This window comes from Gadus macrocephalus, chromosome 15, assembly GCF_031168955.1.
Source record: "Gadus macrocephalus chromosome 15, ASM3116895v1".
NCBI lineage: Eukaryota > Metazoa > Chordata > Actinopteri > Gadiformes > Gadidae > Gadus > Gadus macrocephalus.
Genome location: NC_082396.1, coordinates 5,022,648 through 5,038,956, shown reverse-complemented (window position 1 = coordinate 5,038,956; position 16,309 = coordinate 5,022,648). Strand labels below are relative to the sequence as shown.

General features: G+C 41.3%; 2 protein-coding genes across 2 annotated transcripts in view; both read right to left on the bottom strand.

Annotated features, from left to right (window-relative positions):
- The window catches only part of LOC132473055 (interferon-induced, double-stranded RNA-activated protein kinase-like), a 47,903-nt gene that overhangs the window by 13,716 nt on the left and 17,878 nt on the right, over window positions 1-16,309 (bottom strand). The gene's annotated exons all lie outside the window — the stretch shown is intronic.
- Window positions 2,428-16,110, bottom strand: LOC132473054 (interferon-induced, double-stranded RNA-activated protein kinase-like). Its single transcript, XM_060072996.1, has 18 exons — window positions 15,884-16,110; window positions 6,347-6,637; window positions 6,110-6,233; window positions 5,940-6,016; window positions 5,699-5,851; window positions 5,203-5,335; window positions 4,818-4,879; window positions 4,679-4,727; window positions 4,502-4,533; window positions 4,345-4,416; window positions 4,106-4,225; window positions 3,890-4,015; window positions 3,594-3,795; window positions 3,365-3,505; window positions 3,165-3,263; window positions 3,006-3,068; window positions 2,554-2,887; window positions 2,428-2,445 (listed from the first exon to the last, which is right to left on the bottom strand). The coding sequence occupies exons 1-17, from the start codon at window positions 16,027-16,029 to the stop codon at window positions 2,771-2,773; spliced, it is 2,007 nt and encodes a 668-aa protein (XP_059928979.1). The 5' UTR covers window positions 16,030-16,110; the 3' UTR covers window positions 2,428-2,445; window positions 2,554-2,770.

The following is a 16,309-nucleotide window of genomic DNA, read 5'->3' as shown; positions in this document are numbered from 1 at the left end:
TCCCCATTTGTTAGCCTTTCCTTTACAATGCCCCCAAATGTTGCAGTTCTCCCATGAGCTAACACACTTATATCTATCTCTGGCACTGGTGGAATCCATGGTGGTACAGTTGGCCAGTGCACTACAGGGGCCACCCCCCCCTCCCCAAACTCCATCCTCCCCATTTCCTTATTGACTTTAAAAATGAAACATTCCCTTTTCACTCTTGCTCCTCCCCACTCCCATGCATCTTCCAAAGCCAGCTCCCCCACATTCTCCCCTCTTTTAAAGCTTTTGGTGTGAACGTACAGTAAGAATCTAGTTTTAATTTCCGGGTGTCTGCGTCAACATCAGCTCATCTCACAACATGTCCCCGCCCATCTGGTGAAATTGTTCTAAAATACCACTCCTTATTGTATATAATTCATATACATGTATTTACAAACCATGTCACGACCATCACCTGGTCATGTATACCTTTCCAAACAGGGAAATGTTCCCTCTTCGTTGCTTGGATCATTTAAATAACGAAGCAATCGCTTCTGAACATTTTCAATAGTCCAATCAGTAGTTAAACCCAATTGGTTGAATACTAATAAATGTATTTTATTTATTATTTATTTTAGAACAATATACTCACTTAAAAGTACACAGCTGAAACACATTATATATGCTCATCAATATGCCTTTAATTATATAAGCTATAATTATATGCTTTTGGGTAATTTCATTGGCAAGTATTTTGGATTAATTGGTTGTAACAAGGTTATGTCAGAAAATAATGTTCTTATTATTTTCTTACTACTCACCAACCTGCTGGTTCATCTTAATTTGGTTTCTGGAGTGGCTTCAAGTCTATATCTTAAAGGCACCCAGTGCAACTTTTGAGGCTTAAAAATAAACATTCAATTTCTAGTCTTTTTTACACGTAGTAAGTTTCAATAACTCCATACCATTACATACCGACATTTAAGCAGCAAAGATGAGACGTCGTTGTGTGGTGAGAACTGATACAAAATCGATAACAACAACAATGCCGCCATTTTCTTGATTTTTTGTAACCTACAATAAATAAAGCAGGCTTCCAGTCAATGGAAAAATGGCTTCTCCCCACCGGCGATTGTTGTTGTTTACGATTTTCTATCAGTTCTCACCACACAACGACGTCTCATCTTTGCTCCTTGAATGTCGATATGTAATGGTATGGAGTTATTGAAACTTACTACGTGTAAAAAAGACTAGAAATTGAATGTTTATTTTTCATTGAATGTTTACATAAAGTTGCACTGGGTGCCTTTAAAGCTTGCTTGAATTATTTGGTTGGCATAACAGAACATGCCAAGACATGCTCCAATACGCGGCCTACTCAATAAGCACTGTTATTGAAGGAAAAAATATCTATCAAGATTTGCGGTTGGCTCCCTGGTAGTTGTAACAGGTACATGATAAATAAGTTGCTCCACTAACTAGACGTGTGGTGGCTCATTGCCATTCTATCTGTGAGGTATTCAGCGCATTGCCACATACAGCCTGAGGGGGGTGCTGTTGCGTCAGCCACCATCCTCATCCTCATCCTCATCTTCAACCGCTTCTCCGGGGTCGGGTCGCGGGGGGCAAATCTTTTTTTTCGCAGGATGGTGGGCGAATCTTTTTTTCGCAGTATGGTAGGGGCAAGTACCGCCTTATCGCCTCTGATTGGTTAGAAGGGCTCTCCTTTAGATCGTGTTTCGATTAATCCGAGCTGTTTGGAGGAGGTTAGGATTAGGTTTATGGTTATGGTTAGGGTTAACCCTAAACCTAACCCTAACCTGTCGGAGGAGAGCCATTCTAACCAATCAGAGGCAAAAAAGTGGAAGGGGATGCCGATTGGCTAACACGTGATGTATCCTGCCACACTACCTCCCTCCCGCCCCCTGCTGTAATGATCACATGGGACAGGATCAAGCCCCAGTGAGGCTTTTCTAGCCTTTTCTCTTAAAAACACTAACACATATTTTTTTATCCAATAGGTAGTAGTTTAAACTGCCACACTATATCCAACCATGAGAACAATAAATTTAAGTAAAACCGTTTTATTACACCATCACAGACATGGGTTAACAAAGGCAGATTGTGAATTCATGATTTTATTTTCATTTGAAACGTATTAACCATATGGCTACCGTTATTTTCTTCCCAACGTTTCACCACACGAGTCATAACTACTGTAGTTATGAAAACAGTGATCAATAGTGCAGTGTGAGAAAGGGGTCTGCCAGGGAGGGCCTGAGGGCAGAGATAAGGTGTCATCAACCAACCCTGGGGGTCAGAGACTGGGAGGGGTGTGAGCGCAGGGATAAGGTGTCATCAACTAACACTGGGTGGGATGGAAACCCAATGAGGCGAAACATTGTCTAATTTTAGCGATTAATACCTTCCTCAACAGAAGTCATGGCTGCAGTGACAAAGTTACATCGTAAAAGTCGACTTGCATAATTTATGTCTACGTATGAAAGTACAAATTAATTTGACCTTTCAGGAAATGACGTTTCCATTACGCACACAAGCAAAGTGAAAAAAAAACATATGAGCAACAAAAAAATATATAAGTGTCTTATAACGTAGAGCTACAGCAGGCCCATTTAACAACCGCAAACCAAACACAACACCGATTTCCTGCTCCGATGAATACCTTCCTCAACAGAAGTCATGGCTGCAGTGACAAAGTTACATAGTGCATGTTAAAAATCGATTAAAAATGTTAGATGGTCATTGGTCCCAACACCTCCTTCCCCTCGTCCGTCCACTTGGGTCAGATCGTTCTAGGACTCCCTGTAGAACTATCCGACCCCTCCAGCTTAGCCTTTATCTTCTCAGCAGAGGGTCGGGATTTGGGATTTTTATGTAGCATCGATGCAATTAGATCTTGCTGCAAACGGACAAAAATATCTTTATTAAAAATGTATATATTATTATCATGCATGGCAGTATCGTAAAAGTTGACTGAATAATTTATGTCTACGTATGAAAGTACAAATGAATGAGACCTCTTCAGGAAATGACTTTGTAAATTCTGCTGGAAATATTTGTTTTTTGATGCCGCACAACATCTGTTGATGGATTAAACAAAATTCATTCATGAACACACAAAACTTATTTATGATCATAAAGATATGGTTAAAAAATGCCATCTATAACAGACTTACTTCCCTCCTTTCCTGACGGGAGATATTCCACAGCATCAAGAAATATACCAAGCCTGACGCAAATATATCCACCTTTTGGTCGTATACGTTTTTGTTACTCTAGAATAAAACATACAGATAGAGATCATTGATTAGGCATATCCATTATGCTGCGCTTTATCACAAACGTTTTTTTTACTTTATAAAACAGGTCTTCTCACTTGTTCAGGGGCCATAAACGACCTAGTGCCCGTGCGCATCGTTTTCTCCATCACATTGCCTTCCTCGTCCCTTTCCGCCGTTACCAGACCAAAATCCACGATCTTCACCTCTCCCTTCGATCCAACCATAATGTTGGAGGGCTGTCCGACACAAAGACAATATTTAGAGTTGTCGTCAACAGGTAACCATGGGGCATAGAAATGAAATGTAACCCAAACAGTATGACACCTTTAGGTCTCTGTGGACTAGATTCTTGGAGTGGATGTATTCCACACCACATATCGTCTTCTTCATGATGTCTAAACTCTCCTTCCCCCGAGTGGGATCCTGATGCAATGAGTTCTTCTCAATTATCCACGCCTCAAGATCCTTCATTTCACACAGCTCCATTTGGATGTACAGGAAAGTCCCGGACGTATCGCTGCTTGACCTTGTTATGAAGATAGAAGTCAAAATGTGAACCACCTGTAGTATGCAGAATATTGTTGACTGTTGAACCTAATTGTAATGGTAGAATTACTTACTGGGAAGTGCTGGAATGTTCACCTTTGGGAGGCTTGTAGTGCAAATCCTCAATCCAGGAGGTGTAATATCGAACGATATTAGGATGCTGTAGATCTGCTAATATCGCTGCCTCACGCAAAGCTTTCCTGTTCAAGATGAGTGGTAGCATGAAATATTAATTTAGGTTACATGAGCAACAAAACTATACAATGAGATAAAAGCTGGAAGACTCTTACTCTTTATTGGTCACTATCTTGACCGCGTAATACTTATCCAAGAGTTTCACCCTGGCCTTGTAAACTTGACCAAAGCCCCCATCCCCAATTGGCTCAATATGGTCGTAATCTTTTAAGAACCTATTGAAAGTAAGATTAGTTGTTATCTCCTCACACAATCATAGAGACATTATCATGCATGGCACACCCATTCAAAACAAAAAAAAACATTTGCAGGTGGAGGTCCGTGTTTGCCTTACCTAGAAGAAGTAGTTGGACTTGTTGGTGTATTGGTTGGTTCTTTTTGGGCAATGTTGATTTTTGCTGGAAGTCTACCAAAATAGCAATAATCACAATAAAGCTTAAAGAAAGTGTACAGACCTGAAGGGAATTTTGAGAAATATTTAAATGACTTACTTAATTTTATTCTTGCTACACAATTTTTCTTCCTTAAAAAATATAAAAATATTGTGATATTATAAAATTGTGATTACAAATGAAATAATAATAATGAAAATATTTTTTTTATGTTGGATGTAATAACTGAGAACCCCATCAAATGAGAAACCCACCAAATGCAACCTTTCAACTTACCTTGGAAGGTTCTTTGAACTGAATCAATTTATCTGATGAAGAGGTAGCCCTTAGTGATTAAAAATAAAGATATAAAATAAACTCCCAGACAGCAAAGATACTAGTAACTGGAATGTCATGGTTCCTTTTGAGTCCTTACACTTCTGATGTTGCTTTATTAGATGTGCCATTCTCTTCTGATTTGGCGGACTTCCCAGATGCCTGAAATAAGACCAGTAATAAGCAATATTTCGTTTTCCATAAGTGAAGAACAGGTGGTTAAATCATTATTTAATTTATTTGACTAAATATATTAATCTATCAAGAGAGACAGAGAGAGGCAGAGAGACAGATAGAAAAAGAGAGAGAATGAAAGGCAGACAGACAGAGAGATACAGAGGCAGAGAGACAGAGAGAGGCAGATAGAGATTGGGACAGTGAGAGGTGTATTGTTTCTGTATTGAATTGAATTTGACCTTAAGATACAGAGAGAGAGGGAGGCAGAGAGATACGAGGCAGGGAGAGGCAGAGAGAGACATAAATACCTTGCTGTCCCAGTCTGACGACTCTTGGAGCACAGACCAGGCCTCCTTTGCTGCCCTTTTTTTGGCCTCCTTTAGAGTCTTCCCCTCGACTTCAGGGAACTCCTTACCGTCAATAACCACCCTGTAGAAAAACCTGGGGGCACAAGGGTACAGGGATTACAATCTGAATATTTACTGTAAGGTCCCTCCATGAGGATACCATCATGGATTGAGGCAATTGATCCAGCTGTTTAACCAATCTTTTTATATATATATTGTTGGCAGAAACTATTCCGGGGATAATACATATACATTACATATACTTTCAGATTGAAGTAGGAAACAGTCAAACCCCAGAAAAGTAACTTGAAAACAATAACCATATTTTCCAACATAAAATGGACACTAGCATTTTAGCTGGAAAACACTGGTTTATAAAACATTTGTGCCTTTCGGTTTAGTGAATTGTGTACCGATTACATTTTCTTATCCTCTAATCATTAATGTTGATACTCACTGAGGGCAGTGTGCAGAACCAGATCTTCTCACCAATGAAAAGACCACTTGGCACATATTCTTCTGACAATGCTGGTTGAGCAGTCCTATGTAATTAGGCTCACTCAAGCCAGAATGCTCTCCGATGCTCACCTCCATGTTTGCAAGTGAAACACTGAGGGATAGACGGTTAACAAAAACATCAATACTTATTCAAGAATCATTCGTCCACTGTGTGATGTGTTCATCCTCTTTGTACTCACATGGCCTCTGACATGTCTTGATTCAATTCATTTGTTTGAGGACTCGTTGGCTCAACACTGCTAACGTGATCTACGGTCTTTAAAAGAAGAAGTTATATTGTGCTTTTATACATTGTGTTTATTACATCAGAACACACCATCTCTATTCACACCTCCCACCCTGCACTTACATTTGATGGTGTATTTCTACATATCTCCTCATATACAAGCCTGGCTGCTTCCTCCTTTGCTTCTTTCTTCGTTCTCCCAGAGCCAGACGGGTATTCCGTACCGTCAAGCACAAACTTGCAACATCTGAAAACACAGACAGCTGAACTTGCAACATCTGAAAACACCAACATTTTGAGCTGAATGGCTAGCTCAACAGATGGGTAATGAAGGTACGAACCGTAGTCGCAGAGACTTACGGTTTAGCGTGGCCCAGTTCCACCGCGGTGGACTCCAGTGCCCTTATGGGAACCCGGTTCTTCTGACTGTGCTCATTGAGCCAGCACGTGTAGTTGGGTTGGGTGAGCTTTGACGGATTAATTGGCTCTGTAGTGTCCCTCACGGACCGTCCCGAGACATGGGAGTGGTCTGAGTCCGTCCCTAAAACGCTCTCTAAAGCGTGTTTGGCTGCATTTTGCCGGGCCTCCTTCTTGTTTTTTCCAACGCCCTCTGGGTATGGTTTGCCGTTTGATATCACCCTTTGAGTAAACCTGAGGGACACATTTTTAAACCATTAGTTATAAAGGCTGAAACAGTACTCTACAGTGTTGTAAAAGGTTGAGCAGTAGGCCTTCTTCCTACACATCCTGATAAGGGATAGGTGATGCTCATTGAGTCTTATAGGCCTATTATCCAGACATGCTTTGATATAACGGTAATTGCACGTGTTGGTGGAGGCATGCCTTGATCTTGGACCCTATTTTTAGGGGTGCTCACGCATACCTAAATATCCTCTCTTACCCCTAACCCCTAGGAATTATCATTCATTGATATTATTTCAGAAATCATTTTTAGAATAGGCAGAAGTAGGTAGTGAATTTTAATGTTGTTATTACTGTGCAATTGACAAATCCAGTCAAATAAATGGACTTGTAGCATAGACATATAGAATTTTTGTCTAAGATCGTTATAACTGGTCAATTGGACTTGTTACATTGACTTGTAGATGGAATTTCTAAGTTTCAGCTAAGACTTTAAATAACATTCTTAACTTGACTTGAACTACATCACTGGTCACCCCAAGATTGATCCTTGATGATTCAGCCCCTTTTCGAAAAAACAATGGCTTAACCCCTAGGAATTATCATTCATTGATATTATTTCAGAAATCATTTTTAGAATAAGCAGAAGTAGGTAGTGAATTCAAGGTTGTTATTACCGTGCAATTGGCTAAACAAGTCAAATCAATGGACTCGTAGCATAGATAGATAGCATTTCGGTTTCAGCACAGACTCTTAAAGGGGACATATTCTACCACCAGGTGTGAGTGTGATTAGCCTTACAAGTCGTTTAGAAAATCTGCCACATATGACATCATTAGTGGGTGTGTCCACCTAGATCTGTGCTGGATAGATGAGCAACGTTTACTTCAGTCCACTTGGTTGGCTGGTAGACTGATCTATCCAGCACAGATCTAGGTGGACACGCCCACTAATGATGTCATATGGGGCAGATTTTCGAAACGGCTTGTAAGGACTAATCACACTCACACCTGGGGGTATAATATGTCCCCTTTAATAACATTCTTAATATGGCTTGAACTACATCCCTGGCCACTCTTAGAGCCATGGCTTCTGTCCTGCCATGATGTCATGTAGGCCATTATTCAGAATACTACACATTTCCTGTACTGTAGCATTCAGAAATGTTGATTCAGTCACTCTTTTTTGGATGCAGCAACTGATCTTCGGCCACTGAAGGGTTTTTTAGTCTGAGACCGTCAAGTCTGATCAGTTTGCTTCTTGTCCAGATTTTAAGCTTCTTTCATTGCTTGCTGATTTGGTAGACGGTCCCCACGTGGTTCAGAGATTTAAACGACTTTGTTTACATTTCTCCATATCTGCTTTTCTATAGCTTGTTCTTTTATTTACTTTAGAAACTTTGCCTCATTTTTCATAAACTAACTGAGTTCCTCTCTGAAACAGATATTATATTGACATCTGTGATGGTTCCTTCTAAACCCTTAATATAATGGTTTAACGCCTACAGCAGTGGGTTGGTATAAGTAGTACCGCTCTTCAATGGTTTTCCTCTTATCTTAGCAATAGGTCTTAGTGTTTCCCGCAGGATTTTTTTCAGCAGCGGTGGTTTGGTCCCCGATCCCTCTAGGGGGGTCTGTGGGCATGTGCCCCCGGCCAAATTTTTTTTGTACCCTTTACATTGGAATGCATGAATCTGGTGCACTTTGAGAGGAGAATATGCACTTAAATCCTATTCAAACAGTCCTGTGTATTACTGTAGATGGGATTATTGGTGTTGTAACTTTGCCTTTTGTGTCTTCATTTTTATATTTTTGTATAGTAATATTTAAACAAAAAATGCCACAACGCAAATATAATTTGCACAATTTATTTACAGATTTTTGCCTAATGCTTAAACACTAAACATGGTTGCTATGCCCAAAGCATAACTGTTTTTTACATAAGACACTTTGTTCAAAAATGAAATCTCCTGCAACAATGGGCAAAACACATCTTTTTAAATTATAAACCTAACTAAATTTTGAAAAGAACACAGACTCACACACATGAAAAATAAAAAATAAAGCTAATTGAATACCAATCAGTGTGAGCCTTAGCACTACAAATAGACCTCAGGTGAGCTCAGCTCCTTTGTGAGACAGTGAGAGTCAGGGGAAGAGGACAAGAGAGCGACAGGAGGATGAGGACAAAGAAGACAACAGACGGAGAACTGTGAAGTTTTTGCTCATCCACAAAGGCTACATCCAGCCTGGGAGCATTTACTTCTCCTGGGCTTTTTAAAGAAGAGCTCCAGGGCTCTTCTGTAGGGGAATTTGGTGGTGGGGGGGCCATTGATGCTGACTCTCAAACAAGTCGCCAGATGCTGTCTTGGGAGTCAAAAAGTGAATAAATATAAGTTATACATAATAGAAACTATTCATGATCTTTTAAGAAGTCCTTAGGTTTTTTCCCTGCATTTATGCTAATGACCACATGCTTACAGGCGATTAGCATATATCCCTAACTAAAATACGCGATGAAAACAGATTTTATATGGCAATAAAGAACAACATCGGATCTAACAGTATGGATTCATTTTTCAAAGTTCCCGAAAATACCTAGGCTATAATTTCCTGACTGGATATAAGCTCCTGTAAAGGCTATGAGTGATCCCAAAAAGAGCGACAACACGCACACACACACATAGGCCTACACACACACACACAATACTAGAGGAAAAACGGCACGGAGGTTGCGGTTTATAGATACAATAAAATGATTGGGCTCAGAGGGTTTTTAACACTGGTGGTCATGTAGCGACACATTTTAGCAACTTACTTTCTCTCTCTCTCTCTCTGTCTGTCTCTCTCTCTCTCTGTCTGTCTCTCTCTTTCCTTCTTTCTTCGATCTTCCGCTTCACTCGCTACTGCTAGAATCAATGTAACTTTGCAACCGTGTAGGGTAGCCTACTGCCAACAACTGCCACACTCGCTGTGTATTTTTCTTCTTTGATGTTGGTTACGTGATGATGTGCCGCGTGCTGCGCAATTGATGTTACGCGCTGTACATTTTCTAAAAGGAGCTACGTAAAAAAAAAAAAAAAAAAATTAGGAGAAGGATTTTTATTGCAGCGGCGGAGAAAATTCAGCAGCGGTGGCGCGCCGCTGCTGTGTGAACGTGGGGGAAACACTGGGTTTCACAGTGTCTATCGGCCAGTTCTCCTCCCCCTCTGCCCCAGTGTCCTGTGGGGTCCCCCAGGGGTCCATTTTAGGCCCTGTCCTCTTCTGCCTATACATGCTCCCTCTAGGTAATATAATCAGGAAGCATAACATCTCATTTCACTTTTATGCCGATGACTCGCGGTTTGCAAAGGGGTGGAGAATTTCCGGTAAATTTCCGAAAAGTTTCTGGTAAATGACCATGGGAAGTTAAGCTTGGGAATTTTGGAAATTTTAAAAATCTGAACATTATGGGAATTAACTAGGAATTTAGGGTAGTTTAATCGAACTGTATCATATCCAAGCATGAATATATATAGATATTTTTTGTAAGTAGACACCCCATCATGCAAAATAACACTACACAAAATTTATTAAAAGATTACAAAAACTTGAAAAACATCATCTTAGCAGATTTATTTGTAAGTAGAACTTGAACAAGTTCTGATTATCTTATTCTTTCATTGAAGAACCAAAACATGAATATTGAGTTAAATATGCTCTGGGCTCAAAAGTGTGGTCCAGGGTTCGTCAGTGCCATGTGATGGAGGAATGCACAGTGCATGTAGGGGGCGTGGTCTCAATAGCCCTGCAGTAAGCAGTGTGCTAGCGTGATTGAGGAATGGCATAGATATTCAAGTTTACTTGCATGAAATCTGGTTGGGTTAGTCAAGATTATGCTAAAATATATTTTCCCCAAATATATTTAAAGGGGACGTATGCTTTTTCGATTTTTATGACCTATAAACGTTGTTATAATGATTGATAGTCATGTTTAACCATACACAAAAAACTATGTAGATTTTCGGGAAACTCTTCCTCTCATCTGGGCGCTTTCAGCATTCTCTGTCAACGCTCGGTTTCGTCCTTCTCCGCCCCCTCGCCCCCCTCCTGCCAACCCAACTCCGTTGTGATTGGTTACCTTCCTTGAAGCGCGCGAGCGGGCAGATTTGACCAGGCATATGGGGGCGCGGCAGGAGTACCTCTACGTAGATGATTTCCCGGAAATGTGAACAAGTGAATCGCAAACGTTGTCCCGAGTGTTTAGCGCTCTGCACAGCCACCCCAGACTGTCAGCAGGGAATACGTCGAAATGCATGTACGTCATTATTTGACATTTTAGTATGGTTAAACATGACTATCGATCATTATAAAAACGTTTATAGGTCATAAAAGTCGAAAAAGCATAAGGTCCCCTTTAAGTCCCTTGATAAGAGCCAACCTTCAATTTTGTAAATTCCTGAATTTTGCAACCCTACTCGCAAATATACCTTCCTCTCAGATCTGCAGACCCGCTCCAGACCCTCCTTGACTGCCATTAACCTGCCATTGGGCCCTGGGGCTGAGAGGTTTCGTAGGCCCCCTGAGAGGGGATCTTACAATGAAGATGTGTAAATTATTTTCCGACATTTTACCGTTGCCGACGGGGGGGGGGGGGGGGGGGGTTGGACGAGAAATCCTGACGGGGGGGGGGGGGGGGGGTGAGACGACTGTGGCTGTGGTGTCAAGTGGCCACTGGGCCCAGCTACCATTTGTGAGCCCCAAACAAAAAAGCACATTGTCTTGGGTCTACGCCGATCGGGGGGCCTATCATGGGCCAGTATATAAAAGTATATATATATATATTTTTTTTTTTTACTGCAGCTCATGATAGGCCCCCTGATCGTCATAGGTCCTGGGGCTTCAGCCCAGGCAAGCCCGTGCATTAAGGCGGCCTTGGCGGCCGACCTAGGTATTCTCTCCCCCTACGTCAAACCCCACACCGGAAACCTTGGTGTCATCTTCAACTTCAATTTCTGCTTCGACAAGCAAATTGCTGCTGTAGTCAATGTACGTTTTTTCATTGCTAAGATGAAACCCCATTTATCATTTCACAATCTGGAAATAGTAATACATGCCTTCATGAGATCACGGCTGGATTACTGCAACTCTCTTTACCTAGGACTGCCTCAATTACTCCTGTCTCGCCTACAGCTGGTCCAGAACTCCGCAGCAAGGCTGCTGACTGGATCCAGTAAGCGGGATCATATAACCCCCATCCTAGCATCCCTCCACTGGTTGCCCATTCAGCACAGAATTCATTTAAAACCCTACTTATGGTTTTTAAAGCCCTAAATGGCCTGGCCCCGCCCTACATCACATAGTTCATCCATCACCACTCTGCTCCAAGGTCCCTTAGATCAGTGGTTCCCAAACTTTTTGTGCCCAAGGCACACCAAAGGACAAATTAAAATTTCAAGGCACACCTATTGTGCAAAATAGCCTTATAACACGTGTTATCACTAATATAATCTGTTTATCTGTTAAGTTTATAATTATTTACTAATGCCAAATAAGATGTGACAAAGACAACTATTCTAGTCATGAAATATTTATCAACAAAATAAATCACAAAAATATTTAAACTTTATCAAATTGGGCTTAATCAAACACACCCATTTCAACCAGACAGGTGAGGCAAAGGAAACAGAAATTCAGCAGAGAACTGTCCATGAGAAAGCTGCATGGTCCTGAATCTGACCCACAAATTATAACTAACATTTAGAATCAGGCTTTTTTTGTAAATATTCTGCCTACTAACAAATCAGTGGGACACATGTGCCTGTCGGGGCGCACAGATTTTTTTAATCCTTGGTGGCACGGAGGAGAGGGCCACTCGCAAGTCCTGCTCAACAGTGAGCCTTGACCTGGTCTTGTTCTTCATGTAAACAAGAGTGGAGAACGCCAACTCACACAGGTAGGTGGTGGGGAGATGAAGAAGTTGGTCGATAGCGTGGTGGGAGATGGTTGGATATTCTGATGCACAAACCAACCAAAACTGATCGAGTGTGAGCTCACTAAATTTCAGTTTCAGCGTGCGGTCCGCACGGAGCTCTGCGCTCTCCTCTCTCTCCTTCATAGTGAGCTTCTCGTTTGAGGACTCGGACTCCTGGTTGAATGGGTCTCGGATCCAGTCATTGTCCTCGATGTACGCCACACGTGGAAAATAGCGCTCAAACCTCTCTTATAAGGTCTGAAGGTGTTCGGCATATATAGCGCGCTCACTGGCTTTGATGTGTCACAGTCTAAATTAAATTCCCACCTGCGCAACTGCGCGAACAGCGAAATGTGGGATCCTCTTTCAGGATTTTTTAAATAGTTTTTAGATAAAGAGTTTGCCTCTGTATCATGGAATGAGTGCATTCAAAGTAGTATATAGTAAATTAAAATAATTATTTTTGTATAGTTGTATACTATATTGCAGTAGGCTATGGTTGTCACAAAATCCCACGGCACACTTGGACTTGCCTCACGGCACACCAGTGTGCCGCGGCACACAGTTTGGGAACCACTGCCTTAGATCATGTAGCATGGGTCTCCTGCACGTTCCACGCACTACATTAAAACAGAAGGGTGACAGGGCTTTTGCTGTGGCTGCCCCCCGCCTCTGGAACGAACTGCACCCAGTGGCGTGCACAGACATTTTGGGGGGCAGGTGCTCAGGGGGGAAGGGAAGGGCACTTTTTAGCGCACGCGGAACACCTTATTATAAAAAAGTTACACGCACATGTTGAATGAAATTTTACTTTTATTTATATCATTCTCTACACGTGAGTTTCCTATAGAAAAAAGTCACACAACCAACAGATAAAATCCACATCCTATATAGCTACAGATGGGCATTTTTCACATGAGGAACTTCCCGTTTTTTTCTGCCACAAATAAATGTGTTAATTTATGTTGCCTGACAAAACCTATACAACAGAAAACGTTCGTCCTAACACATTTGCAGATTTGCAATTGCAAACTCTACCGAAATAATTTGTAGCCTAATAAGCCTATGGTCGTCCTTGCGTTATCTGTCATTGGGCTATACAGCGTAAAACTTTATCAGGTGACCAGTCGGCTAAAAATGCTTAGTTGTTTGTTGCTGTATGAGACATTTTACTGCACAACAAAATGATTAGGCTACACGTTGGGCTTAGAGGGCAAACTATACGATTTTACTTGATCTGTATGTTACCTGGCTGGTGGGAACACGGGAGAAGATGCCTGTCTGCGACCGTGCCTGCTATGCTGGAGACGCTTCTGTTTACTGAAGCGCATGTGGTGCCCTGCGCGTGCCAGCGCGAGTGCACGTGACAAAGGAAGAGAATTGAGTCTGGTCTGTGCAAGGGGGACGTGGCTCATTTTTGGGCATTGTTTCAGTCGTTTTTAATCGCTTAGGTTTTTAAAAGATCATTTCAAAACCGGCCTCAGTAAAATGTTAATAATATATAAAAAAAAAAAAAAAAAAGGGCATTTTCGTTGATAAAGGGCAAAAGTCCTGGTGCGTTAGCACCACCTAGTGTCTATGTGTGCACGCCACTCTAAATCTAGGCTCAAAACACACCTCTTCCCTTGCCTTTCCTCCCCTTTTGTGATATGTTGTTATTTTTATGTTTTCATGTACGGTCTATGTATGTGGTATGTGTTCTTTTATATGCCTTTTTTGCACCATGTACGGCACTTTGGCCAGTGAAAACAGTTTTTAAATGTGCCTTATAAATAAATTGTACTTACTTTACTTACTATAATACAATGAATTATATGAAGGGGGTCCCTTCTCCGCTGCGCGTCGGGGCCGGACAACGCCCCTTAACAGTGGTATAATGAGCACATGCCACTGACTGAAGTGATCTATTGCTTTTATACAACGGTTACTGTTATGGCGAAACGAAAGTCATAGACACACTACATTTAAAAAGAAACAAAGAAAGTCAAAGTAGCCGTTTTGTTAAAGAATACAAAAAAGTAGTCCCTCCTGGCTGCCGCTATGCATCGACGTTCGCTATGCAACACACTTTAGCGTCCCTCCGAGAGAAGGCTCCGATAGAGCGGTTCGCCGGCAATTTATCCTATGGAGCAGTTCACTCGCCGTGTGCCTAAGCTTTCGTTAGTCTCGCCATCGCCTTGCTCACTCCCGGAGTAACAACATTTACAACCTCTCCATCATCCAACATATGTTTTACTTTGTAACTGTTTCTACTTCCAGGCGCGAACCAATCAGATCGCTGGATTTAGGTCCCCCGTTGTATAAATATATATATTATATATGGGGACCTAAATCCAGCGATCTGATTGGTTCCCAACTGTTGTATAATGAGCGTATACATAACTGCTATGACGTCAGATCATTTTGTGAAAGTTTGCATATCACTCCGCGCCTGGAAGTAGAAACAGTTACAAAGTAAAACATATGTTGGATGATGGAGAGGTTGTAAATGTTGTTACTCCAGGAGTGAGCAAGGCGATGGAGAGACTAACGAAAGCTTAGGCACACGGCGAGTGAACTGCTCCATAGGATAAATTGCCGGCGAACCGCTCTATCGGAGCCTTCTCTCGGAGGGACGCTAAAGTGTGTTGCATAGCGACCGTCGATGCATAGCGGCAGCCAGGAGGGACTACTTTTTTGTATTCTTTAATAAAACGGCTACTTTGACTTTCTTGGTTTCTTTTTACATGTAGTGTGTCTATGACTTTCGTTTCACCATAACAGTAACCGTTGTATAAAAGCAATAGATCACTTCAGTCAGTGGCATGTGCTCATTATACCACTGTGAAGGGGGTCGCCGGCCCTCCGCTGCGCGTCGGGGCCGGACAACGCCCCTTAACAGTGGTATAATGAGCACATACCACAGCCTGGCGTGATCTATTGCTTAAATATATATATATATATATATATATATATATATATATATATATATATATATATATATATATATATATACACACACACACATATCAGATATAACATATATATATATATATATATATATATATATATATATATATATATATATATATATATATATATATATATATATATATATATATATATATATATATATATATATATACACACACACATATCAGATATAATATTATAAAATACTGAGAAAAGCCGGATCAGTGAATGTGGGGCTAACTACAGCGTCCTCCTGTCACTCATATCAAACTCCCTGAAGCCGAGTCCAAATAACCATCCGATGTTGAACAACAGATAAGCTGCCTAATCAAAACGGTGGAGCAGACTCACGTTTTAATATGAGCAGGACCTTCGGAACCCATGTCTTCGTATTTCATCTCAATGCCACTTTTCTGCACAAACTCATTGAGTTTAGCGACGTAGTTGATTGATTCCATGGCATATGCAATATAAATTTCCCAAGTGTATGTGATCATGCATGCATATAGCACATACTAACGGAGCATGGTAGGCGCCTCACCACTTTATCACATGGACCTTGGTTTATGACTCTGTTAGTTTCGATTTCCCGGTGTCTACGTCATCATAATATCGTCTCACAACATGGCCCCGCCCATGTTGTGAGACGCCGTCACCGAGAGTGACGGTGGCGGCAACGATAAATACAACATGTCATCTCATCCATCCCGTGCTGCACGCAGCAATATAATGCATGTACTTATATTTACGAACCATGTTACGACTACCAAATGAATG

What these genes read in the sequence shown, in the direction of transcription:
- LOC132473054 (XM_060072996.1), bottom strand. Translation starts at nt 16,029, where the DNA reads ATGATCACATACACTTGGGAAATTTATATTGCATATGCCATGGAATCA. An exon ending in GTAGAAATACACCATCAAAT is followed by an intron (nt 6,017 to 6,109) that starts GTAAGTGCAGGG and finishes CTTCTTTTAAAG; the next exon opens with ACCGTAGATCACGTTAGCAG. An exon ending in AATAAAGCAACATCAGAAGT is followed by an intron (nt 4,728 to 4,817) that starts GTAAGGACTCAA and finishes TTAATCACTAAG; the next exon opens with GGCTACCTCTTCATCAGATA.